General features: G+C 42.6%; 1 protein-coding gene across 1 annotated transcript; it reads right to left on the minus strand.

The window, feature by feature from the left end:
• CALCOCO2 (calcium binding and coiled-coil domain 2) lies at positions 1 to 27,470 on the minus strand. Its single transcript, XM_036269354.1, has 13 exons — positions 27,422 to 27,470; positions 19,449 to 19,636; positions 15,334 to 15,436; positions 15,041 to 15,174; positions 14,089 to 14,214; positions 10,500 to 10,588; positions 10,040 to 10,109; positions 9,050 to 9,172; positions 8,694 to 8,780; positions 4,942 to 5,037; positions 2,013 to 2,148; positions 959 to 987; positions 1 to 425 (listed from the first exon to the last, which is right to left on the minus strand). Exons 2-13 carry the CDS (start codon positions 19,626 to 19,628, stop codon positions 249 to 251), a joined length of 1,350 nt encoding a protein of 449 aa, XP_036125247.1. The 5' UTR covers positions 19,629 to 19,636; positions 27,422 to 27,470; the 3' UTR covers positions 1 to 248.
• Between the last annotated feature and the right edge of the window lie 407 nt (positions 27,471 to 27,877).

A 27,877-nucleotide genomic window follows, 5' to 3' on the forward strand; every position in this document is an offset into this window, starting at 1 on the left:
TTTTAAGTTGGTAATTTTGTCTGGCCTGCAAATGATGTTATAAATATCCAAAGGGCCCTTGGCAGAGAAAAGGTTCCACACCCCCGCTAGATTATTGACATGATTCTACCTTTAGGGCAGCAGAATTGAGTAAATCCCTAATTTCAGGGTAGGCAGGATCTTGTGTCATAACTCATAGTAGAAGCTATAGGTTCTACTCTGTAAAATCTATGTATATAGATCCAAGAGGCTCAAAGAGGCTCAGACACTTATAGACTGTGGCAGAACACATGGTCTTCAAAGATTTGCTTTTCTTTTGCTGAGAAACTCTTGTCACAAATTGGACAATTCAAATAAAGGGTCTGAACGAGCTGCTGCTCCAAGGTGTGATCAAAAATGTCATCAGCAAAGTCTGACTTGCAGGTGGCGCATTTCTTGACGGAGAGCTGGGAGGAAGAACAAAGAGGTCAGTAAAAACGTAAGCTGTGTGTGGCAGAGACTGTGTCTGTCTACTTTCCACTATCCTCAGCATCTAGCATAATGGTTGGCACATGGTAGGTGCTCAAGATATAGAGGACGAATGAACAAGTTCACATTTGGAGGGACTCACTGGGGCTTCCTCTAACCCCAGGACTGAAAGGACCTAATATTGCTGAGCAGTCAAATAGCTTCCAGCCTGGATGGGGCACTGGACATACCTTGTTTGGCTAGCTGCCTAGTGCACACCCCCTTCCTAATCCTGCTACTAAACTCAACTCACAATGGAGATCTTGAGCAGGATGTTGACGGATAAACTGTGCTTTCCTCTCCCACCTCAACAGGCTTGTCGTCCAGCTTTAGGCTCGGAACGAACTGACCCAGCTGACTTCCGGAGTTACCAAATGAACCACTTTCCTTATGGTTCCCCCATGAAATGGAGCAGGAAGGGACATTTTATCAAGGATTTGATGTGGTTACTCTCATGATTCAAAATACTTACCAGGCTGGGGGCAGAACTTTCTTGGATTCCTGAGGGTAAGAAAGAAAGATTTCATTCAATGAAAAAACATCATCCCTGGATCTCCAAATGTGTCCTCGCGGTTGTTTTCTGTAACCCTCATTGTTCCCTTTTCCCCACTGCCTCTGACTCTCTCTCTTTTATAAACCATTTACTTCTGATAGAGGGGATCTAGGTCAATGATAAGGGAAAAAAGGAAAAAATAATGACATGGCCTTTTCAATAGCCATGTATGTTACATAATCAAAAACAACCTATTTCCAGTGGGTGGAAACTGAGATTTTAATAAAAACAATAACAATTTCACAAGGGAACAGCCTGAGAATAGATTTTAAGACTGAATCCACATAGTTATTTTTCAAATAAAGGGCTTACAAATATTTTTAAAAGAAAAAATTAACTTGTACCCCCTGCCTGTGGCAAAGAACTGATTGTGACTCTTGAGAGAACGTGATTGCTTTGAACTGTCCAAAAAAGCAAATGAGGTCTCAGATCACTTTTGAAGACAAAAGAGGAAAAGTTCCCTGTTTGCAAGGACATCTGACCTCTGGTCCACGAGTGATGAGCGTGGTTCTCATTCCTGTTTCCTGTCCTCCAAAATACTCAGGGGTCTCTGTAGAGCACCTCCTGCTCCCCTCGGTCAGGCCATTGGATGGCTGCTGTTAACTCCCAGTACTGGCTGGCATCACCCGCCTCTTGTGCTTCCATTTCCAAACCTTAACTAGCTTCCTCAGCTTTGTATGTGTATATCTTCTACACGGAGACATTTCCCTGATTTATACATCTGGAATATAGCCACGGGACTCAATTTGTGTCTCTGCCTCTAGGAGAATGATCTGATTTGCGTCTTCTAGATTCAGATTTATTTCTCAATTAACACTTCTCGCCTGGCAATCTTTCTATTGGGTCCTCAGCTTCTGCCCAGCAAGTCTTAACAATGAGACTGGTCTTAATTAGCATCTCAGACACAGAAAAATTTAGTGGGGAAAGGGACGTAGGCAGGGTTCTTTCAGCTTGAATGGCAAAGTTGTCTTACCAGAATATGGGTTTCCGTAGACAAGTCCTGGGTTTTGTCCTGTACCTCCTTGGTCTGAAGCAGGTGCCTGACATGGCAGGGAGTCAAAGTCCAGACCCATGTAACTCATTAATCTGCTGTTCTCCCTCTTCAAAAGCTAAGGATAGAAGATTTATAGCAACATATTAAAAGAAAAGAACAAAGAATGGCCACAAAAAAACTGGCAAAAGGGTGCCCATTACAGGTAGTTCTTCTTTTAAAAAAACTTTTTTTTTTTTTGCATTTATCTTTAGATAGAATGGGAGGGAGAGAGAGAGAGAGAAACATCGATGTGAGAGAGACACATCGACTGGTCGCCACCCATACAACCCCAACCAGGGCAGGGGACAAACTGCAACTGAGGTACGTGCCCTTAGTGGGAACCGAACCTGGGACTCTCTGGTCCGTGGGCCAACGCTCTAACCGCTGAGCCAAACCAGCCAGGGCCATTTTATTTTCTTTATTGATATTATAGAAAGAGAGGAAGGGAGAGGGAGAGAGAGATAGAAACATTGATGGGAGAGAACATCGACTGGCTGCCTCCTGCATGCCCCCCACTGGGGATTGGGCCCACAACCTGGGCATGTGTCCTGACCGGGAATTGAACTGGCGACCTTTTGGTGCCTGGGTCAACGCTCAACCACTGAACCACACTGGCCAGGCCAGGTAGTTCTTAATTAACAGTGTTGCAGTGGAAGAGCCCAGGAAATGATAAATCATGATTCTTCAAAAGGAGAAGCAGCAGCCTCTGTACTTTGAAGACCTGAAGGTTCTTAGTATCTGAATTTAAATACATACCAAATTTTGTTTAGATTAATGTAAAAAGAATTTAAAATCTCTAAATACTTACCAACTGAAGGAGGTACAAAAATTGTATGCAGATATGAGGCTCTTAGGAGCTATGTTAAGATTGAAATTGTACTTTATTGAGAACAAAATGCTTCTTTTTAGTCTCCTTACTAGAACAATTTTCTTACACAATGTAAATATTCATCTGATATAATTTTCCCTTCTTCATGTTTTATCCTATGGATATACCAATAGAGAGAATGAGAGGGAGAAGGAAGAGAGGAAGGGAGGGGATGAGAGAGAGAATAAGCTACAAGGTGGACAGACAGCAATGAAAGTTCTTTAGCCCTGGAGGGTTTGGCTCAGCGGTTAGAGCATCGGCCTGCGGTCCACAGAGACCGGGTTTGGTTCCCGCTAAGGGCATGTACCTTGGCTGCAGTTTGTCCCCGGCTCTGGTTGGGTCATGCAGGTGGTGGCCACTCGATGTGTCCCTTTCACGTTGATGTTTCTCTCTCTCTCTTCCTCTCTCTCCCTCCCACTCTATCTGAATAAAAAATGGAAAAATGTCCTCGGGTGAGGATAAAAAAAAAAGATAATAATAATAAATAAAAGAAGTTCTTTAAAGAGAAAATTAGTATACTGCCCCTCCACATCTTAAGAGGACTTTACTATAGTTCTTAAAAAAGCTTTTAAATATTAGACCTTTTCCTTCTTGTGGTAAATTATGTGCACACTCCCTCTCTACCCGTGCCTGGCCCCATCAGACTATCCCAGGAAATTAGGGATTTCAAAGGCAAAGTATATACTTGTCTAAATCAAGAGGATGAGAACAACAGGGCCAGAAAAAGACCCCAAATGCCTTCTACAATACGGAAATACACTGGCCTAAATAGTAAAATCAAAAGTAGAAACGATCACTTGGAGGCATAGCCCATAGGGGTTACAGAGAGGGTGGAGATGGGGAACTGCTGGAGGTGTAGACCTAGAAGGAGTAGCTAAAACGCATGGACACCTACCCACACTTCAATGCTAGGTCCCAAGGGCATGAGAATGACTTCAAGTGCAACCATTTTATTTTATTTTTTATTTTTATTTTTTTTATCCTCACCCGAGGACATTTTTTTTTTTCCATTTTTTGTTCAGAAAGAGTGGGAGGGAGGGAGAGAGAAACATTGACGTGAAAGGGACACATCGAGTGGCTGCCACCCGCACAACCAACCAGGGCCGGGGACAAACTGCAACCAAGGTACGTGCCTTTGGTGGGAACCGAACCCAGGACTCTCTGGTCTGCGGGCCAATGCTCTAACCGCTGAGTCAAACCGGACAGGGCCAAGTGCAGCCATTTTAATTGCTCTCATCATCTCAACTAATCAATTAATAACAACTTGTGTTTAACACACAGCAGAAAATAAATATCGGTTGGACGAATAAATGAACCGCTGAATGAATGAATGAATGAATGAATGAATGAATGAATGCACGCACAGCATTTATTAGGAGCCTACCATGGGTCCAGCACTGTACAGACCACCACTTCTGCTCCTGGTTTGGCAGCAGAGAAAAAAGCAAAAGTTGTGTTGGTCTGGCTGGTGTGGCTCAGTGGTTGAGCATTGATCCATGCAACCAAAAGGTCGCTGGTTCGATTCTTGGTCAGGACACATGCCCAGGTTGTGGGCCCCATCCCCAGTGGGGGCATGCAGGAGGTGGCCAACCGATGTTCTCTCTCATCAATGTTTCTATCTCTCTCTCCCTCTCACTTCCTCTTTCTTAAAAATCAACAAAGGGAAAAAAAAAATTGTGCTGAATAAAAGGGGTTCCTCAGCTAGCATAAAAGACAACACTTACAACAGTAGTGAAGATAAAAGCAAAAGTGGTAAGTTAGATCTTTATCAGAGGTGTTCCTTTCAGGTTGACTACTGCCATGCCATAAGTTTGCCACACAACACAGAGAGGATCTGTGGTAGATTAGCAAACCAGATTACGTTCCTTTGTTTAGGAGCCACTGCCTCCCCACTGTCCCAGAAGAGGCTCTTTTATTTAACATGTCATCACCATACTCCGGGGTCAACCTGCTCCCTCCCCTTAAAATCTTGGGGGTTTCTACCCTCATTTACATACTTACATCATTTTCTCTTTCCATTCTCTCTTTCTCTCTCTGTAGAACATTACATATAATCTTGTTCTCACTCAGTTTTTTTGACAGGTCAAAGTTCTGGTCCTGTTAACAATAAAACAAATTAGGATTAGGATCACATATGGCAATCTGGATCCAAGGCGAGGTAAAACAAGGAGACCCCAGAGGCTCTGGCTTTCCGAAGTGTGGGGAGGGAGGAAGGGAACTGGGGTGGGGAGGAGTGGCACTATGGAGGGGATGCCACTAACAGAAAAGGGACGTAACAAAATGCCTGAAGGCCTGGGCTGGCATCCAGATGCTAGTTTCTTCTGGTTTAGCTAGGAGTATAAGTGACCAAAGAGAGAAAAAGTCATTTGGGGGGAAACATCAAGACTGATGTATCAGCCAGCTGGTGTGGCTCACTGGCTGAGTGTCGACCCATGCACCAAGAGGTCACAGGTTCGGTTCCTGGTCAGAGCACATACCCAAATTGTGAGCCTAATCCCTGGTGGGGGGTATGCAGGAGGTGGCCAATAGATGTTCTCTCTCATGGATGTTTCTATCTCTCTCTCCATCTCTCTTCTTCTCTCTCTAAAATCAATAAAGAGCCCTGGCCAGTTTTCCTCAGTGGTTAGAGCGTCGGCCTACAGTCCAGAGAGACCCGGGTTCGGTTCCCGCTAAGGGCGCGTACCTTGGTTGCAGTTTGTCCCTGGCCCTGGTTGGTCGTGCGGGTGGCAGCCACTCAATGTGTCCCTTTCACGTGGATGTTTCTCTCTCCCTCTCTCTCCCTTCCACTCTACCTGAACAAAAAATGGAAAATGTCCTCGGGTGAGGATAAAAAAAAAAATTAAAATCAACAAAGAAAAAAATATTTTTAAAAAGTCTGATTTATCAGAGTTAGGGATAGATGGAGCCTTGTTTAACCCCACCCAACCATGGAAACAATCATCTTTGTCTTTTCTGTTGTTTTTGTTAATCCTCACCCGAGGATATTTTTCCATTGATTTTTAGATAGAGTGAGAGGGAGGGAGACATAGAGAGAGGGAGAAACAGAGAAACAATGATGTGAGAGAGAGACATTGATTGGTTGCTTCCCACATGACTCTGACCAGGGCTGGGGATTGAACCTATAACCCAGGTACATGTCCTTGATTAAGAATCGAACCTGTAACCCTTCAGTCTGTGGGCCGAAGCTCTAACCAAACAGGACAGGGCTCACCTTTGTCTTGAATAAACATCTCAGTCAATGCAGCCTGAAACTCTCAGGGTTAGGCTGGCGTGACTCCCTCCCAGTGTGAGGACAGGCATCTGGACTCAAGTTACACTGAGGCAGAAAGAACCCTGGAAGGCATTATCCAAGGCTACCCGGAGCCCCCACTGGGATCTTGGGCTTCCCAGCATGATAGGTTGACCTGATTAGTTTCATGAACCCAAACTCCTAGGATGCTTCAGAGCTGTCATCTCCTACCTACCTACACGCACATTTGCATACCTCACAAAAACACTTATGCTAATCCTACTAATTGTGTTTTTTCCGCCAACATATTTTATTTGAACGTTGGTGCCTAAACTGCTGTGCACTTCTAGCGGACCCTGAGGTGGTGGTAACGTGAGAGGGGCTACCCGATGACAGTGCTGACCGCAGGCTCCTGCTCACTCTTCTGGTCCCACTTCACGTCCTCAAAAGGCGGAAATAAGAAAGGGCTTTCTGAATGTGTACAGAAACCTGCTCAATGGCTACAAAAATCTTCCCAGAGACCAGGGGCTGAGCTGGGGCCTATGTTGCTGGGGATTCCCAGGCTGGTTTCTGGCTGCACACTCTAGCCCTCCTCTTTTTAGCAGAAAGATATATTTCTCTTCTTAATAAGATATACAATCCTCTGGGTTGTCTAAGAACCAAACACCTTTGCAACCCTTGCTTCCTGGGCCCCTTATCTGTCACCACCAGTGCAGCAGCCCTCAGTTGCCTGATCTGTCTTTGTACTTCTCTAAGAAACAGGCTTCCCTGTCCTCTACCTTTGCCTTGAGCTGATCCACCTCTTGTACTAACTGCTCCTCCACCGCTGTTTTTTTGTTCCCACGCTCCTGAAGTATAAGATACATAGTCCTCATAGTTAGGGGCCTTTTGGATGCATGAGGAATAAAGAATTGCTATCAGCCAGGGAGCCCCTGGATCTTGCAAATCACTCCATGAAAATCAAGCAGTCTCATACCTGCCTTGAGAAGATTCAAACCTCTCCAGATTATTTAAAACACTTTGCTACATTAAGAGGCCACAAACTCAAATATGTCTATCGAGAGGAGCCAAGCAAGTAATATAATTGAATGAGGGAGCTGAATGCAATGAAACAGTGAAGACAGCAGACAAGTGGAGAACACGTGACCCACCTAAAGGGTGCAGCAGCTACTCAGCTCCAGATTGGGCTCAGATCCTCTCATTTTTCAATAGAAGATGGAATATAATTTTTAATGGGAAATATTCCCAATTTTAAGTATTGATAATTAATTCAGTTTTTTAAAAAGCACCATCTGGGCCAAATACAACATTTCTGTGGGCTAAACTTAACCTATGAGCTAGTGACTTACAAACTTTGTTCTACTCTTTATTATATTAGGCTAAAATATACAGTATTTTATATATAGTAGATACTCAATAATTGACTGAATAATGACTGACTGAATGATGTATGTATCATATGAGTTACAAACCTAGTAATTGGATAGCTCCAGACATCAAGATTTCTCATGCTCTTATATCAATTCAGAAAATGGGGCTCCCTAGGCACCTGTCATCATCACGAGGCCTCCTTCCCAACAATATATTATAGAAAATTATTAGTCAGTTAGGCTATCATTACCATTTTACTATAGCTCAGAATAATTAATGATCACTACTGCTAATGTTATATTAATTGTAACAAAATTTTTGACTGCTATAATATTTTCCAGTAGTAGAGCTCAACTTTATAATCATTTGATGCCTACGCAATAACACTTTAAGAAGGGGTTCCTAGCCCAAGACTCTATTTACTACTACAACCTGTCATGAGGCTTAACTTCCAATATTCTTTTTTGTTGTTGTTAATCCTCACCCAAGGATATTTTTCCATTGATGTTTTGATAGAGTCAGAGGGAGGGAGGCAGAGAAAGAGAGACAATGATGTGAGAGAGACACATTGATTGGTCACTTTCCACACTACCCTGACTGGGGCCGGGAATTGAACCTGCAACCCAGGTATGTGCCCCTGACTGAGAATCAAGTCCTCGACCCTTTGGTCCATGGGTCAAGGCTCTAACCACTGAGAAAAACTGGTCAGGGCACTTCCTTTTTCTTCTTAAATATGTTTTTATTGATTTTTTTTTAAGAAAGAAAGGCAGAAAGAGATAGAAACATCAATGTGAGAGAGAAACTTTGATTGGCTGCCTCCTGCATGCTCCCCACAGGGGACAGAGCCTGCAACCCAGATACGTGCCCTGACCAGGAATCCAACCAGGACCTCAGTCCATGGGACGACGCTCAATCCACTGAGCCACACCAGCGAGGCCCAATGTTCTTTTATCACTCATCACACATTAGAAATACCTACCTCTCTTAAACATTTTGTACATGGAAAATTCTCTATTCTGTGTAGAATGCAAAATGTCCAGAGGTAAGTGCTATTCTCATCCGCCTCATTTATCCTGTCCATCACCTGAGTATAGACCCTACCCCTTCCTTTCTGTAGGCTCCCTCCCACATAGCCAGCCAAAGACAGACATGCCATTAACTCTTGCTCTTTCTTCATTGCAGTAGCTTCTTTCTGCTTTAGATCTTCCAGTGTCTGCTTGAGCTTCTGCTGGTGCTCCCTCTGCACAAAAACAGATTTCAGTACCACTGTTAGAAACACGCACGCATGCACGCACGCGGGAACGGCCTGCCCAGCTAATGAGCAAGCAGGATGCAGAGAGAGAAGCAAGTCTTCTCTTATTAGTTTCTGAGAACAGCCATGAGATACCACATTTCAGATGGCTTCCTCTGAGAGCCAGTGATATCCAGGTACATGATAAAGAGAAGAAAGAACAATGTATATATTTTCTCCTAAATGACAAAAAATATTATTTTCTTTCATGACTCTACCTCTTCAGTTAAACTGACAAAGAGCTGGCCATTTTCCTTTTTCAGATATTCCAACTTCTCTGTCTTATCTTGATCTCTCTGAACAAGCTTCTCCATTTCTTTTTCTTGAGTTGACAGCTGGGCCTAAAGCAAAAAGAGCAAATACAACCAAGATATAAAAGAAGAAAAACTAACTAGGAATAATGCTTTTTAATGTGCAGTAACATAAAGAAATGTGTGTTGCATAACAACCTCCAACTGCCAAATCTCCTTTGGGACTTCTTCGCTTTTCAGCTCTACCTTGCACCCCGAGAATCTAAGACTCAACTGAGTAAAACTTGACAAACTACTCTTTAAAGCCTTGCCCGGCTGGTGTGGCTCAGTGGTTGAGTATGGACCCATGCACCAAGAGGTAGCCAGGTCGATTCCCAGTCAGGACACATGCCCAGGTTGTGGGCCAAATTCTCAGTGGGGACATGCAGAAGGTGGCCAGTCAATGTTCTCTCTCATCGATATTTCTATCTCTCTCTCCCTCTCCCTTCCCCTCTCTCTAAAATCAATAAAGGAAAAAAAATTTTTTTTAAATAAATAAGTAACATAAAAGCAATCAATAAAATAAAGCCCTTCTTTAAGGCACAGCTTCCTAAAAAGAGAGTTCTGATATCTGCTTTATATTCCAGGCTTCTGAGTAAGATTTTGCTTGAAAAGATTTTGTAGTTAAAAGAAAAATGTTTGACAACCATTGATATAGATGACAGTCATCCTTCTTAGGAGCACATTATAAATATAAACTAAACAAACTATTCAGTTCCTGTGGACTGGGACTATAAAAAAGGGTGGTGGTAGAGGGAGGGGTGTTAAGAATAGAAAACATACTCTGAAACTTTAGTCTGATGCTTTGAAAGGTACCCATTAGGCGTTCACTACAATGAAATGCATCTTCCTGGGCCACCAGAGTTGTGGTGGCAAAACTAAGAAAATATACTTGGGCAAAGATTTGCCATTACCCACCTGAAGCTGATCCACTCTGACTCCCATCTTCCCATTTTCTGAGGACATCTTCTGGTTTTGTTCTTTCAGTCTGCGGAGGTGGAGATGACTGTGTGAAATGCATGCTGATGCCTGCTGGCTCCCCCGGGCCTTACGTGATTTAAGGCAGCCTTGGCCCTAAGCCTGCAGATTTATTTTACAATCCACTAGTCTCTTCTTCAGTCCTGTTGTGGCTTCCTGACCTCAAAGCGCAGGTATTTTGATACTTAATGGTAATACTTGAATTCAGGTCATTTCTCTTTACCATTCTGACACTAATTCTCTAACCTAGAATCAAAGAGCTCATGACTCAAAGGGGAGAACCACACCTATCAATGTCATGATAGGAAGACGAAGTCTAACAAATCCTAGAAATCTAGTCTGGGCCGACCTACGGGTGCCTATAATACAGCAGTCACTCCCATCCCAGGATCACACTCACTGGAGCAGTTCTGCCTCCCAACGGTCCTTCTGCTCTTTCACTTTCTGTTCCAGCTTCTTGTTGATGCTCTTCAAGGTTTCCAGCTCCTCCTAGGGATGGAAATGTCAAAGGGACAGACCATTTCTAAGACAGTTTTAGTATTTCAGGCAGCTGACAAATATTTATTGAGCACATTTCAGGCATAACACGACACAACAGTGAATGAAATATCCAAGTAAAAGGGTTTTCATATTCAAATATTCTTCTTTTTTTTTCATCCTCACGCGAGGACATTTTTGCATTTATCTTCAGATAGAGTGGGAGGGAGAGAGGGAGGAAGACAGAGAGAGAAACATTGATGTGAGAGAGACACACTAAGTGGCTGCCACCCACACGACCCCAACAGGGGCTGGGGACACACTGCAACCGAGGTACATGCCCTTAGGGGGAACAAACCCAGGACTCTCTGGACCACAGGCTGACGCTCTAACTGCTGAGCCAAACCGGCCAGGGCTCAGATATTCTTAATATGTTCTTTCCATATTAAAAATGTATCTACTTTAATTTCTCTCGCACTGGAGCATATATTTGCCCATTAATTCATTAAACAAATATTTAATGAGCTCCTATTACACACCAGTTACTTTTCCAGCATTGCAGACACAGCAGTGGATAAAATAAAGTTGCTTTTCTCCTAGGAATGTTCTGTCCAATAAATTCAGAAAGCCACATATGTAATTAAAAAATGTTAGTAGTCACATTAAAGTAAAAAGAAACATGAAATTAATTTTACTAATAGTACATTGAACCCAATATATCTAAAATATTGTTTCAATATGTAAACAATTAAAAAGTTTTCCTTTTTTTCAGACTAAGTCTTCAAAATCCAGTATATATATTATGCTTATAGCATATCAAATATACCACATTTCACATGTGGCTAGTGCCCACCATATTTGTCCTAAACATTTCTTTTTCTTTCTCAATTTCATCCTGAACTGAATCAATTCTTGTGTGTAAATAACAACTATCTGCTTTTAGCTCCAAGATGTAAAACATTTTATAGATTTTTCTTAAACCTTTTTTTTTTCTATTTAAAAAACCGTAGTAACATAACATAAAATTTACTGTCTTAACCATTTTGAGTGTACAGTTCAACGGCATAAAGAACATTCAGCCCAGCTGGTGTGGCACAGTGGTTGAGCACTGACCATGTACCAAGAGGTCGCTGGTTTAATTCCCAGTCAAGGCACATGCCCAGATTGTGGGCCCATCCCCAGTGCGGGGCATGCAGTAGACGGCCAGTTGATGTTCTCTCTCATCGATGTTTCTCTCTCTCCCTCTCTCCTTCTCCCTCTCTAAAAATAAATAAATAAAATAAAGTTATAAACAAACAAACAAACAAACAACAAAAAATTCACATTGTTGTACATCCATCTCCACAACTTTTTCATATTGCAAACTGAAGCTCTGGACCCATTAAATCCTGACTCTCCATTTCCCCCCTCTCCAGCTCCTGGCAACCACCATTCTACTTTCTGTCTCTATGAAGCTGACTACTCTAAGTGCCTTATGTAAGTGGAATCATATGGTATCCATCTCTCCATGTCTGACCCATGTTACTCAGCATAATGTCCAGGTAATCCACGTTACAGCATGTGTCAGAATTTTGTTCCCTTTTAAAGCTGAACAATATTCCATTGTATGTACATGCCACGGCATGTCTATCCATCTATCCATCACTGGATACCTGGGCTGCCTCCCCTCTTTGGCTATGGCCAAAAATGCTGTTATGGACATGGGTACTAGTATCTCTTTGAAGAAACAGGTATTATCAACCCTCTTTTTATAAGGAGGGAAACCGAGGTTCATCAGAGATGTTAAGAAATTTCTTCTGGCTCATCAAACAGTAAGTGGGAGAACTAGCCTGTGTGACTCCAAAGACAAGGTTCCTAACCACTGCATGATCCTGTCTCTAAGATATAGGATTTTTAACATTAAAAATATCTGAGTTTAAATCCCAGCTTGTTCCAAAGCCACAAACTGTGACATTGAGCAAGTCAATTAACCTCTCTGAGCTTCGGGTCTGTTTTAAGAATTAAGTTAAGCAATGTGCTTAATTATAGTGCCTGGCACAGAGTAGGTGCTGAATAAATATTGGCTTTTGTTTTCATTATAATGACTGGTAGCAAGTATGTAGGTAAGCTAACCCAAGAACCCAGAGCCTCCGATTCCTTGGCTAGAACCTGGCAGATAGGCTGTAAGGCTCCTGGCCGGATGCTGGCTCTTGACAGCCCAGTGGTGAGTTATACTTATGCCACCTCTGTCTGTTCTCTCACTGCTTGGAACAGGCCAAGTCTGCAGCCTGGACCTGTCACCTACACTCCTATTCATCAACCTAGGGCCGAGGACATCTCAGGCACTTGAGTGACAGCAAGCTGTAGAGAACAGAGCACTGTCTGGGAGTCAAGAGAAGTGAGTCCTAACCCAGTGTGATCACTAAGCTTCCCCTCTCCTCTGGGCCTCAGTTTCCTCACCTGTGGATCAAGGGCTTTCTTCATAGGTGGTGATTGCTATGGTCTGTGTGTTCTGGAAACTTCCAAGCTATGACCTCGGTGTAATTAGTTTACAGTCTTTAGAGATAACTCTTCACTTCAGCTTCTAGCTTTATCAACTCTCACTCACCACCTGCTGATTTGAAGAGCAGTTGCAAAGAGTTTGGATAACTCGCCTGGCTGGTGTGGCTCAGTGGTTGAGGGTCGACCCACGCACCAAGAGGTTGCTGGCTCAATTCCCAGGCAGGACACATGCCCAGGTTGTGGGCCAAATCCCCAATGAGAAGCGTGCAGGAGGAGGCCAACTGATGTTCTCTCTCATCGATGTTTCTATCCCTCTCTCTCTCTCATTTCCTCTCTCTCTAAAATCAATAAAAAATTTTTTTAAAAGCCCTGGCCAGTTTGGCTCAGCCGTTAGAGCGTCGGCCCGCAGACCAGAGAGTTGTGGGTTTGCTTCCCGCTAAAGGCACGTACCTTGGTTGCGGTTTGTCCCTGGCCCTAGTTGGGGTCATGTGGGTGGCAGCCAGTCAATGTGTCTATCTCACATCAATGCTTCTCTCTCTCTCTTCCTCCCCCTCTCCCTCCTGCTCTATCTGAGGATAAATGCAAAAGTGTCCTTGGGTGAGGATAGAAAAAAAAAAGAGTTTGGATAACTCACAACCTCACCTTATTACTGTCTTGTCTCTTAATGCCCACATTCTAGTTAATCAAAGCAAATTCTTTTGAATTATAAATAGGCAATGGGAAGAAGTAGTCAGACTGCCAGGGTCTGAATCTTGGCTCCATCACTGATTAGTTGTATAAGAGATTAGTTAACCCCATTAAAGCCTCAGGCAACTCATCTATAAAATTGGGATAATAATAGTATATAGTCCAAAGGTTTGCCATGAAGTTTAAATAAAATAATTCACATAAAATTTTTAACACGGTGCCTATTCAAAGATATAAATATAAGGGAGTGAGATCTCAAGCAAAACAGAAAATGGTGCTGGCTAAGAGGCACCATCCAATTCTGATCTCCATACTCCAAATTCACCTTTAACCAGCAGCCATACCTGCTTCTTTTGGAGCTCAGCCTGCATGTCTGAGTTCTGCTTCTGGAGGCTGACACAGCTGTCCTTCAGCTCCTGGTTTTCTTTGCAAAGCTCACTGTTGTGCTGCTTAATTTCTTCCACCTCACCCTGTGAAAGAGCATCCCATAAACTCTTATTTGACCCTTTATAGCTCAATGAATATTCAAATCCCTCTAACAGAAAATTCCCATAGCCTGGGCTAGTGAGGATCTGGCTGATTCCCATGCATTGCAGTGACATCTGTCTACTCCAAATGGGAGTAGCCCCTCAGTATGTAAGGAAGATAGTAATAGAGGTATGTCTGTATAAACTGTAGCACTGAGCCTGCCCTTACCAAGAAGAAAGATAAACAAAACTAAGGCCAAAAAAGTGAAAAGGGGGAATGACAGGAGAATGTAGAATCTCCTTGCAAACACTTAGTATTGTTTGTCTCTTATGGACTTAGCTCCTTGAGGCCAGGGGCAGTGTTTTAATTGCTTCTTCATTGCATCCCTAGTGCCTACCATTGTGCTGGATGGACAGTAGTTATCCTGTTAAGTAACTGAGTAAGTTAATGAATCTAATACTCATGCATGACAGGCTCTATGTCAGAACTGAGAGATAGAAGAAGAATATTTGGTGTCTCTCTCCTCAAAGGAGCTTATCAATTTACTATGATGTTAAAATGTACAAATGACAAAAATTAAGTAACTGGAAAAATTAAGGAACTAACTGAATGTCAACTGAGTTATAGTAGCTTTAGAGAAAGGAGAAATCACTGATGGTTCTTGTTAACACTCCTAAGACATTCTGAAGTGGGTCTGAGTGAGTATTGTATAAATTCTCAATAGTATCTGTTAGACATTCAATAAAGGCTTCTTGACACAAATTCCACCCTATCCTGGAATTGCTACTCTTACTGGCAGGAAGGGATGGAGGTGAGATGTTAACAGACCTGTGTGGTAACAACCAGGATGTCCTCCTCATTTTCTGGACGGAACTGGAAAGGGATACTTGCTCCCCGGACCACACCATCCTGATCCACATAGCAGAACTGGTAATACTCATCATCCTTGGGCAGGTAATAAGCTGAAAACACAATATGATTTGTAATCCAAAATCAGGTCTATCCAGAAAACTAAAAATCTGGAAGTCTTTTATCTGCTTCCAGAAAGTATAAGCTCAAGGAAACAAATTAGTCATGGCTGCTAACTGTCTTCCACACCTTTGAGCCAGTATTTTTCTTACCTTTGAATTGGACTTCCTGCTGTTCAGTCGATTTGCTGTTTAGGTCACTGGGCAAAGTAACCCACATGAAGGTGTAATACTCACGGGTTGTCTTCCATCCCACCTGCAATGACAAGAGGCTCTCGTTCAGCATCTGAAAGTGCTCAGGGGAAAAGCCTCATTTGGGCTATGTCTTCTCAAAATTTACTTACTTTTTATTTATGCTGAAAAGATAATAGAACGAGTTCATTATGACAAGATCCACTAACCACGGACCAAATCTTGTTTTTTGACGTATAACAACCATTTGTTGTAAAATGTCTAATACAACTAAAAACTGGCGCCAAAACAGCTGTCTATGAAGGAAACAAAAGCTGGCCACTCAACATCCAGGACAAGGGTTCCAAACACTGCATCTCCAGGTCAGACACAGAACCGAAAGTGACTGGAAAAAGCTCTAGGACTATGAACCTTGATCCTGCATCTTCTTCAAAGTTATTCTCCGAACTTCTTAATCAGAAAGCACTTTTGATCTGCCCTCTCCCTTGGTCTGTCCGCGCCTGTGACTAGTTCAGTCTTATCACCTATACCAACCTGGTTATACTACCGCCTTTTTTAAAAAAAGTATTTTTTGAATAATGTACATGTTGGGGGTGGAGGCGCAAGAGGCCCCTTTAGATTATAAGGCACCAGATAACTGAGTCCAGTCTTTTCTTCAGTGTTTTTCTTAACACACACTTACTGAAGGCTTTTTTGGTGCTAAAAATAACAACAATCTGGTAGTCATAAAGGCCTCTTCTAGGTATTGAACGCAATAAGTCACAAGATATAAGGGTACTGTAAAATATGCTCGGAGCAGACAGCTGGCTAAGTGGAGAATATTCTCATTAACTGTGAAGAGGAGTAAAAAACGGTTCAGATCGTATCTGGAAGATAAGAGCACACCAGAGAATAGAGAGGGGGCCATTGTGTCTTCAAGGGGAGAACACTCAGCAAATGAGAAGTGAAATTACATTTATTGCCACATTTTGACTCTGCCTGAGCCCAGTGGGAAGGAAGAGAACTAAAAATAAATTCCATTTGTATATATTAAGGAACTGGAGCAGGGTCGAAAAGGCTACACCGAAAGCTCATCAGAACACACGGGGATGTGGCAGTGTCTCGTTAGTACACACCCCACCGCTGTCAGCAGCTCGGAGCCACTGCAGCATGCGGTGGGGCAGGGAGCAGGACTTTTATGGAGCCTTCATTCACATCCTGGAGTTTCTTAATGTACTGTGACCAAAATATCATCTGGAAAAGCCTAAGAATTACTGCTGCCTTGGAACGAGGTACGGAGCACAGGGCTATACGCTGAAGGGAGGAAAGCTGACTCCCACCCGCTTTAGGCTCGATCACTGGTGGTAGCTTTTGCTCTGCTGAGATGATGTAGCATACTGCACATTCAAAAACATTTCACGAGTGCCTGCTTGGTGCCAGGAAGTACCAGTGTTAGGGTTGAGTGACTTGAGGAATATGACTACGAATGCACTGAGAGAATACTGGGAGAGCTTTAGAAGTGAGATACAAAAGACAAAACTTTACAGTCAACTTTTAATCCTCTAATTTACCGTCTGTTGTTCAAAGGAACAGAGGAGGAGCAGGGGTTTGGATGTCAACAAACTTGCTTTACCCCTTACTCACTGGAAGACCTTGGGAAAGTCACTATCTTGAGTATATTCATTGTATTCATCTGTGCACAGAGATAATACTACTTACATCAGGGGGCTGCTGTGCTGTTAGGATTAAATTAGAACACACATGCACACAACCTCATCAAAGGCCTAGCACACTGTGTATTCTCAAAAAGTTTGTGCTCTTTCTCTGTTAGTCTTAGAACTTTCAGGCGTCAGGATAGGTGTTCAAATCAATAGCTTTATGGACAATAAACATTAGAAGTCATTCTTTGGATTAACCATTTCCTTATTGAGAGACAGCAATACCTCTGAAATGTATGAAGCATTTCAAATGTAGATGCATTTTTTAAAATGTTTTTAGCTCCTGGACGGTTTGGCTCAACAGTTAGAGCATCAGCCCGTGGACCAGAGAGTCCTGGGTTCGGTTCCCACTAAGGGCATGTACCTCGGTTGCAGTTTGTCCCCAGCCCTGGTTGGGGTCGTGTGGGTGGCAACCATCCGATGTCTCTCTCTCACATCGATGTTTCTCTCTCTCTTTTCCCCTCTCTCTCCCTCCCATTCTATCTGAAGATAAATACAAAAACGTCCTCGGGTGAGGATTAAAAAAAAAATGTTTTTAAACATTTGTGTCTAGAAAGTTTGACTTTTACTTTGTTTATGGGCTAGTCCTCACTGGGAGTTGCTAAGTTCTTGGGGAATACAACCAGCATAAGCTAAACAGAAACAACAAAAAAGTTACAAATTACACTACAAACTCTAATACTTTTTGAATCCTCTTTTTTATTTTTATTAAAAAAAATTTTTTTCTTTATTGATTTTAGAGCAAGAGAAAGAGAGATAGAAACATCGATGAGAGAGAACATCGATTGGCCGCCTCCTGCATGCCCCCCACTGGGGATTGGGCCCACAACCTGGGCATGTATTTTGACTGGGAATCGAACCAGTGAACTCTTGGTGCATGGGTCGACACTCAACCACTGAGCCACAACGGCAAGGCAAATCCTCCTCTTTTTTATTATCTATACCTGCACCATCCAATATGATAGCCATTAGCCACATAAGGCTATTTCATTTTAAATTAGTTAAAATTAAAATCCAGTTAGTCAGCCATACTAACCACATTTTAAGTGATCAGTAGCCACATGTGGCTAGAGGTTACTATACTGGACACTGAAGGTACAGCACTATCGCAGTAAGTTCTACTGGACAGTGTTGCTACCTGTGGGGAAGGTTTCTGTGTTAGGACATCTTTTGGTTTAATGTTTAAGCATCCTTGCAGTCTCAGGAGTTGTCATGCTACCTGCCAGTGTCCCTCTGGTTGTCTGTCCCTGCCTTGAAACACCAGCTGCCATGGCTGCAGCCATTAGGTTGGAATTTCAAACAATTAAGGAAAAGTAACTTAATGAGGGATGCAAATAAGAACCAGCTCCTTCACAGTGCAGTCAAGAATGATGTCTGAGTTCACGATGAACAGCATTGGCAAACAAGCAAATGACATACTGAGGTGTCAAAACAAAGGTCACAGACGCTGGAACTCAGTAGTATAAATTACTTAAACTTGACCTTTATTTCCTATTTATGCAAATAGGAAGATTTGTCATTATGGTGTGTGTGACAGAGAAAGACACAGATGAGAGGAGAAGCTGAGACTGAGAGTAAGTTGACCGTAATAAAAAAGTACAATTTCTGTACTTGAACTGACAGGGTGATCAGACATTAGAGGAGGTCTGTGAGGGAGCTCATAAACCTTCTGTTCTTGAAAATTTTGACAAAGGAGTAAGACACACTCATTCAGGAACAAACCTCTTGGATGCAGGATTCAAACCAGGTCACTTCTCAACAGCCTTTCCAGATTTTTTATACTAAAACAAATTAAACACTCTATATAGTAGGAAAAGAAAGTGTAAAGTCACAGAAATTATGTAAGGGGACAATCATCTCAGCAAGTCACAGATGAGCACTTCAAAATAGGATTATTAAAAAAAATTTACATTTGGTCTTTGAAAGCATAATAAATGGGGATTGTATAATTTGCCATCTTATTTTTGCTCAAGTCCCACAGCACATGTTGGCATGTGAAGGGAGAAGTGCTGCAGGGAGCTTAGTTTCGGACTTTATTTATTTATTAAAAAAAATTTTTTTTTTCTTTATTGATTTTAGAGAGAGAGGAAGGGAAAAGCAGGGAGAGATGGAAACATAGATGAGAGAGAACATCAACTGGCCACCTCCTGCATGCCCCCCACTGGGGATCAGGCCCACAACCTGAACATGTGCCCTGACCGGGAATTGAACTGGTGACCTCTTGGTGCGTAGGTCGACGCTCAACCACCGAGCCACACCAGCGGGGCTTAGTTTAGGACTTCAAAATAGGCCCGACATAACATGCAAAATGTTTATAATACACAGTAATGAAGATTCACCTCTAGTTTCCAGTCACTTGGTACTAAATTAACTACTTACTCTAAAGATTCCAATCCAGTCCTTTCGACGGGGAACGAAATGCTGGGTGAGGGTGTAATAGCAAATGATATCACCTCCGGGAACGTAGAACTTCTCCACACTGTTAAAGATGACCTGAGAGAAATGGCAATGATCCAGCAAGACAGCTGATGTGGGGGGGTCTTCTAGTGTCTCTTCCATGGTGGGTCCTGTTATGAGATATGAGATAGAACAAGGCTCAGAAAGGATGGCCTGAAATGGTGGACATTTCTGGGCTCTCATCCAGGGAACATTCTGTTCGAGACAAGTCAGGAAAAGCAAAAAAGGCCTGACTAGTACTGAGATCATATAACTTGCTTTCGGTTTCACTATGACCCATTCTGGATTCCTAGCTTTCTATGCTAGGAATTTTCCAAGAATATCTTTGGCATCTTCACCACAGGCACCCTTATTCTTTGCTCGTGGCCAGTTTGTTCACATTCTTCTAAATGCCTCAAATAAGTAAGGCAGCCTGGAGGAGAGGAGCCTGAGCTTGGAATTGTAAGATGTAGATTCTAGATTTTTCATCCCAATAAGCCCTGTGACTTTCGGAAGAACAATTTCTCTAGATTTCAACTTCTCCGTTCAATTCCATTTACTATCCCGAAATCGTCAGGCCCTTCCATATAGTAAGGCACTCTGCTGGGAGCTGGGGCTGGGTGCAGGAAGAAAGACAGGAATGAGAGGAGACTATGTGACATGCGATGGTGACAAGTGTGGGCTCTGAAATCAGAATGGTGGAATTCAAATTCCAGCTTCACCACCTATTAAATGCATGACCTTGGGCAATTTACTTCATCAACTGGTCTCTACACCTGTTTCCTAATCTGTAAAATGGGGCTAATCACATCTACCTCATTCAGTTTTATGTGACCATGAATTTAAATAATGTAAAGTGTCCAGTCCTGAAATCAGTACTTGCCATAGAGTAGGCACTTCACACAAGGTAGACGTGTTGAATGACAGAGTAAAGTACTTAGCACATAGTTTACACAAAGAAAGGTTTAACAGATGTTAGTATTACTATTGTCATGGGTTTTTTTTCCTCCTGACACAGTGTTTGCCTTCAAAATGGGTCCCAACCCAATATGGAAGTTAGATGAGTAAACAAGGGACAGCCAAATGGATGGTTTAAATACAAAATATCTTAGATTCAAAAGAGGGCGAGATGCGACTAGTTAGAAAACAAAGAAAATTTCGGGGAGTAAGTAGAATCCTAGGTAAGCCCCTCAAAGAAGATTATGATTTTGACAAATGGGTTTGGGGTGAGGCAAGTCCAGGGATGAAACAGCACACATAAAAGCAAAGAAACAGGAAAATGCAGCCCATGTTTGGAGGACAGCAAGCGAGTCTGAATTCCTATCTATAAAATGGGGATAATACACTTTCTAGGTCTCAGTACAGATAAAATGTGATCAAGGATGGGAAACAATTTGGGAGGTAAAAATAACACATAAAAGAAACAAACAGTCTTTTGAATTGTTGAGACTTGATACTTCCTACCCCTCAAAAGTTACATGCCCCAACTTCTAAAGGCCTTCCTGGTCTAACAGGTAGTGAGTCCATGATTCTCAACCCAGAATTTCACTGGGAAATGAAAACAGTATTACAGCTCTGCACAGTAGATGAGAAAGAGCTGTGCTTATGCAAACACTGCATGATCCCTTACAAATTCAGCTGTTGGAACATGTTGGAAGATTGTATACATGCATACACATAATTTAAAATAAGTACAATGAAAAACAAAAAAAAACAACACAGTAGTTCTTCTAGCCCTGCCCCACCCAATTTATTTCCTGGTTTTATTTTGAACTCGAAGCAACCAGGCCTCTTCCAACTCCCTCCAGAAGCCAGTTTTTTCAGAGAAAAGGCAAGGGAACTTTGAGGCACTGGACTACTTATTCCTGGGACTGACTTTATTAACTAAGGGGGAAAAAAAATGTATTGGCTTTCTGGTTTGTGACACAGTTTAACCACATCCTCAACCTCAAACCTCAGATCAGTTTTTCTAAGGGAGAGAGATCACATTGCAGTCTAGAAAGACTTGTTCCTTACCATAAGCTGTTGCCTGTGTGAGCTCTTAGATGTTTGGGGAGGGAGAGCAGGAAGGTTTTTCAGCCTTTGACCCCTATCTTCCCTAAGGTCCTGAGCATATCCCCTCTGTCCTGAGCCTGGAGCACCATTTCATCTGAGCATGTAAAATAACTTAATCTGTCCTTTGACTAAGGATCTGAAGAACACTCAGGTAAGAGTGACTTTAGGACTTCAGTGAACCTAAGGACCATACTCCCTGTTCTTGTCCTTTATAACACGATCACCATTGTATACACAACATAATGCCTAGCTGTGGTGATTGCTGATTGAGTATTCACTGAATAAATGACTTTATAAGATATGTATGTAATTCTTCAAAAAATGAAAGAAAAGGACTCTAGGTAAACAGTGGTGTGACTGGTGGTGGGACCAATTCTTTTTTTTTTTTAGTTCTGCTCTTAATTTGTTGGATACCCTTGGAGAAGTGGCTGTTTCCCAGCTTTCTCTTTTCTAAAATAGGGTAAGGAGATGATAATCTCCAAGTGCTGCATCAATTCTTGGTATGGTTGGTTCAGCTGGTAGAGCTGGTTCAAGTGGCATGATGCCAAAAAAAAAAAAAAACAGAAGGCACAGATTTGATTTCCTGAAGGAACCATAAAATTCACAGTCCATTACCCACTTTCCACATACTCAAGCTCTGGCAAGCTGCTTTGCAAATGGATGCTACTATGAAAGACAAGACCAGCCAAGGGCGTGGAGGCTTGGTACAGCCTCTCTTTCCTTACTAAGAAAAACAATTTATATGTTAGCTCATGAACAGAAGGACACTGAAGAAAGGTCGGCATATATGTTCAAAATGACACAGACACTCATGTCAAAGCTTGAGTATATAGCCAGTGGACACTTTATCTCTTTTCTTTCACCTGAAACCTAATCATCTGTCCGGAAAAGTCAACAACAGGCTTGGTTCCTTGCTTATCAAAAATGGAAGAGTTCATGAAGTTCCACATTTCAGTGATCTCATCACCTTCCCAGGAGGACCCAGAGGGCTCCAATGGCACTCTAGGTCCTCAGAACTCAATCATTCTTGAAATAAAAACTCTCCTCTGCCAAGACTGGGAAAGGAGCTGAGGAGGCAGGCAGAGCAGAAAAGAGCAGTGGCTGCTTCCCTTGTCTGCTTCTTACCAAAGCTGAGGATGGGAAAGGCCATGGGCAAACCTAGAGCATGACCGTGCCAGTCTGAGCTGGGCCAGTGAGAATACCTCATTCAACTGTTCCTGGAAGGAAGGTATCTATCTACTGTTTTTTTTTTTGGTTAATCCTCACCTGAGGATTTTTTTCCATTGATTTTTAAAGCCACGTGGAAGGAGGTGGGGGAGGGGGAGAGAAAGAGAGAAACATTGATGTGAGAGAGACACCTTGATTGATTGCCTCCCACATGTGCCCTTGAACAGGAATTGAATCTTTGACCCTTTGGTGTGTGGGCTGATGCAGTAATCACTGAACAACCAGCCAGAGCTCTACTCATTTTTTAGGTCAGTGATCCTTAAAGCCTTTCTCCCTCCCACTGATAAAACCCCCTGGGAGAGCCCTGGCCGGTTTGTCTCAGCGGTTAGAGCGTCGGCCTGCGGTCCAGAGAGACCCGGGTTCAGTTCCCGCTAAGGGCGAGTACCTCAGTTGCAGTTTGTCCCCAGCCTTGGTTGGTCATGCGGGTGGCAACCACTCGATGTGTCCCTTTCACGTCAATGTTTCTCTCTCTTTTTCTCTCCCTCCCACTCTATCTGTACAAAAAATGGAAAAATGTCCTCGGGTGAGGATGAAAAAAAAAAACCCTGGGAGAAATGGGTAGCTACCTTTCTGAGAAAGCAATCTAGAAATGACTTTTTGTAGAGGGGAGTGGGAAGGATGTGGAAGGACATTAGAACCATTTACGTATCGATTTCCTCCTCCTTTTACCACTCTTTCCACTATTGAACCTGTCCACCATTCAGTTCTAATTCTGGCAATATCCATAGAGGCAAAGAAGGGAGAAGAAATACAAGAGCAAAAGTAAGTTTTAGAAGCCCAGAGAGCTACTGAGTCATGAAAAAGCAGTGGAATGAATTAGGGCCCCTGGAAATTGTGGGATGGTATTCCACCAATTCTTTACTCCTATCCTCAAGTCACATACAGGGCCACAAACAGGGATTTAAAAAAACAAACCAGCAAGCATGGGAAAGTAACACAGATTCTACAAATTGTCACAGGCATTCTTTTGGACTCTAACATGATTGTTACTTTTTTTTTTTTGGCTCAGTTTCCAAAACAATTAGGGTCCTCAGAGGAGGTGACAACAGGCAATGCATTTTATTTTATTTTATTTTTTTATTTTTTTATCCTCACCTGAGGACATTCTTCCATTTTTTGTTCAGGTAGAGTGGGAGGGAGAGAGAGGAACAGAGAGAGAGAGAGAGAAACATCGATGTGAAAGGGACACATCGAGTGGCTGCCACCCGCACGACCAACCAGGGCCGGGGACAAACTGCAACCGAGGTACATGCCCTTAGCGGGAACCGAACCCGGGTCTCTCAGGACCGCAGGCCGACACTCTAACCGCTGAGCCAAACCGGCCAGGGCCAGGCAATGCATTTTAAAATGAGTTCCCTGAACTGGCTCCTGGCTTCTAAGAAAATCTGACACATTTTCATCTAATGGGCTTTTCAAGCAGATTCTCTTATGTGCCCTGAAGAAAACGAACAATAGCCAGTTCTACTTTTGCTTATTGTGAGTGAATCTGTAAACTACACTGATAGGCTTTTAGCAGAAACATTTAAAAATGTTGTAAAGCTTCTTGGTTCAGATTCTAACTGCAAATATTCAACTCAGCAATTTTCCTAAAGATGTCTCCTCATGTATGCTGAACCACAAATAAGAAATAACTTTATTAAAAAGAACTAGAATCCTACCTTAAAAAATGCCCAACTATTTACATAGTAGTAGACATATGTTTCAAGAGAAATGAAAGCTATCAGTAGTTTCTCTGGATTAGTTCACAGAAGGAAACCAAATGCCTCCACAGTCAAGAGAGAAATGCAAATCCATTCTGCATTTGGGAAACGTAAAAACAAAGACAAATAAAAACCAAACCCACATGAATCTAATTTCTTCATTCTTCTGATTACATAACTTTCTAAATGATTAGCAATGAGCAAATGGATGAACCGATTTGAGTCCCACTCCTCCCTGGCCCAGGAAGAGATGCTTCCACAGAAATACCCTTAGAGAAGAACACTGACAATAGATACAATGGGTTTGTAGATGACCTCAGACAGGAAACAAAAGTCCAGACAAGAAAAAGTTAAAGGAGTTCATCACTACCAAACCGTTATTATATGAAATGATGAAGGGTCTTTTTGAAGAAAAAGATAAAATGTATGAACAAACAAAATGGCAATGAATACTATCTATCAACAATGGAATCTACAAACAAAATGAACAGGTAGTACAGAAACATTCTCATAGATACAGAGAACATTTTGTTGGTTGCCAGTTGGGAGGGGGACTGGGGGAATGGGTGAAAAAGGTGAAGGGATTAAGAAACACAAATTCATTGCTAGACTGACAAACCTCAAAGGGAAAGGGGTTGGGGGAGTGGGAAGAAATAAACCAAAGAACTTATATGCATAACCAATGGACACAGACAATAGTATGGGAAAAGGTGGGAGGGGGGCGGGAGTGGGGAGGAGGGGGTCAATGGGGGAAAAATGTGGAACATCTGTAATACATTCTACATCCAACAATAAAGATTTGGGAAAAAAAAAAAAAAAAAGACACAGTCACTGGTCCTCAATTATTAAGCCACTTGCATAATTCAATTTTTCCAAGTTCATTATAGTTCCTTATCTAGAATCTTTCAGAGTACCTTAGAAAATTGTATATCCCTAGGAGGCTTTAAATAGTACTCATTAACAACTGTCTGGATTGGCTGTACAGCTCTTTCTAAGTGGGCCCCTCATTCCACACCCCATACCACCGGTGCCAGCAGAAACTAGGGAAAGAGAAAAATAGTTCTGGGACATGAGGTGGAGGCAACCAGAAAGAACTGTGAAAAGCTCAAAGCTGTGTACTAAATCTCTATTTTACTTTACTGGGATTTACACTTTTTCCCTGAAAGGGATGACTATGCTAACCCATGAAGTGACAAGGGTAGTGATAGTGTTCGGCGTGTGTGGAAATGGGACTAGGCTAGGAGTCAAGGCACCTTATTAGTTCTGCCACTAACAAGCTCTGAGATCGTGACCAAGTCACACTACCTCCTTTTAGGTCTCAATTTCATCAATAAAATGCACAGATCAAGCTAGAAAATTTCTTAGAATTTTCTAGCTATAATAATGATCCTGAGTGGAAGAAAAAAAAAAAGGAATCAAAAGAGTTCATTTTCACTGTCTCTCTTTTCATCTAAGAAAATAAAGAAGCATGGCATTATATCAGTAAGCACTGTCATGTCACACATCTGGACTGAAACTACTCTGGTGTGATAGGGTAATACTTATATGTATTAAATATTTTCCTAAAACCGATTCCAGTGTTGTTATTTAGGGGGGAAAGATTATTGCCACAAAAAGTGATTATTATTAAAAGTAAACTCTTTGAGTAATGTCACTCTCCTCCTTATCATATTTGAAATAAAAGCAAAGTCCTTTTGTATTAATAAATAAATAAATAAGCACTGTCGATTTTTTTTAAAGAGCCCTAGATGTACTATCAGACTTGAAAGATAATACGACTTGTTAGTGCTGTGGAACTCTTACTGACCACCTTTCTCAGCGTCCTTTCCACCCCACAGCTGTCATATCTGCTAAAGGGTAGAGTTTCAGGTAGAGTCCTTCTGAAAACACTCATGAAAGTGAGTCACCTGGATGTCCCTTAATCATGTGCTCTACACTATCTACAAAGACCTACTGCATAAGCAGTCCTTTGCTTTAGAAGGTTTTTGCAATAGTGGAGATAAGTAATAATATATAACAGGTCCTCAAATAACGTCGTCTTGTTCAATGTCGTTTAGTTCTAATGTAGATGAGGTGCTGTAGGAACTTAACTCTTATTTAAGTCTATTAGCCTCTGGTAAAACTGGCTTGCCTATACGTTTGGGTTCAAGTTGCAGAACCTATGACAATGTTAAGTGAGGATTTACTGTATGGCATCTGTATTCTTCCACTCAGCCCTCACCGCGGCCACTTGTTGCATCAGGAGCAAAGAATCCAAGTGATTAAAAAAGTTAACAAGCCCGGGAGAAGCTGAAATTACAATGTGAGTGGGAACATTAGCCCTCAAACTGAATTGTCCTGAGGGTGGCAGTGGGAGGGGCTATGGGAGATCGCTGTAAAGAAGCAGGTCATACCCTCCAGTGTCTCCTTCTTCTCGGATGCCTAGACCGCCTCCTCCAATTACAGAGGCCCCATCTGAAGGAAGGGAGCGTCAGGGATCAAGCCTACTCATAAACAGGGAAATGAGGCCCAAAGAGAAAGTAACTTGCCTAGGGTGACTGCAGGGCCCACCTGCCCCTCCAAGCAATCGACGACAAGGGTTAACGAACCACTAGGACCTCCGCCCGAGGGAGGGGGTGTGATGCCGTGACGTCAAGACCCTCACTCGCGTCAGAGGGACCCTTCTGCCCAAGGAGTTTTCCACCCGGCCACAAGCACTGAAGCCCTGCCTTGCTAGGGAGAAAACTGTCCCTGACGCTCCAAGGCCGAGAGAGCTCCAGGGGCTCCCTGACGCCACTCCCACTTACTGTCTCCCTAGAAAGATGGAAGGAGGTGAAAACCGAAACCGGTAGCACCTTTACCACTCATAGTACTTTATCAAGACTATAAGTCTGATTGTAGGGAACCCGAGGGCCCAACTGCCACTAATTGACCTCCTTCACTCCAGGGACTCACCAGGGGTAGCAGCCGGCAGCGACACAACAGCAACAGGATGGGGCAGGGAGCAGGGGCGGAGCGAAAAACCCAGGGGAGAGCTGATCCCTTCTGATCCCGCCCACACGTCACAATGGTCAGCAGGCCCCGCCCCCCGCAGTGTTTGCTGGAACTTGCAGTGTTCAGGTGACTGGGTGCCGGGAGTCCTCAGCGGTCTCACCCCAAAGAGACGATTTCTTCCTCTAAAACAAACCGTTGACTTACCTTAAAAAAAAAAATCAAACTTTATTTCCATTTTAAATGAGAAAGCTCCATACCTGTGAATAGCCATCTTCATTTTTCTCCTGCCTCCACATGGCACTTTACTAAGAGTCTTATAAATGGGAGTTCCTCTGGCATTTAATAGCGCCTCCCTAAAGGCGACTCAACAGTCTCCCTGGGTGCACCAGATTTTGTGTTTTATCATTCTCTTTATTT

This window comes from Molossus molossus, unplaced genomic scaffold (genome assembly GCF_014108415.1).
Source record: "Molossus molossus isolate mMolMol1 unplaced genomic scaffold, mMolMol1.p scaffold_m16_p_19, whole genome shotgun sequence".
NCBI lineage: Eukaryota > Metazoa > Chordata > Mammalia > Chiroptera > Molossidae > Molossus > Molossus molossus.

Bases quoted from the DNA above. Each gene is read 5' to 3' on its own strand.
- CALCOCO2 (XM_036269354.1), bottom strand. From the start codon at position 19,628: ATGGAAGAGACACTAGAAGACCCCCCCACATCAGCTGTCTTGCTGGAT. The intron at 15,437-19,448 runs GTAAGTAGTTAA...TTGTCATTGCAG, and splicing joins ACTGGATTGGAATCTTTAGA to GTGGGATGGAAGACAACCCG. The intron at 2,149-4,941 runs GTAAGTATGTAA...TTCTATCCTTAG, and splicing joins GAATGGAAAGAGAAAATGAT to CTTTTGAAGAGGGAGAACAG.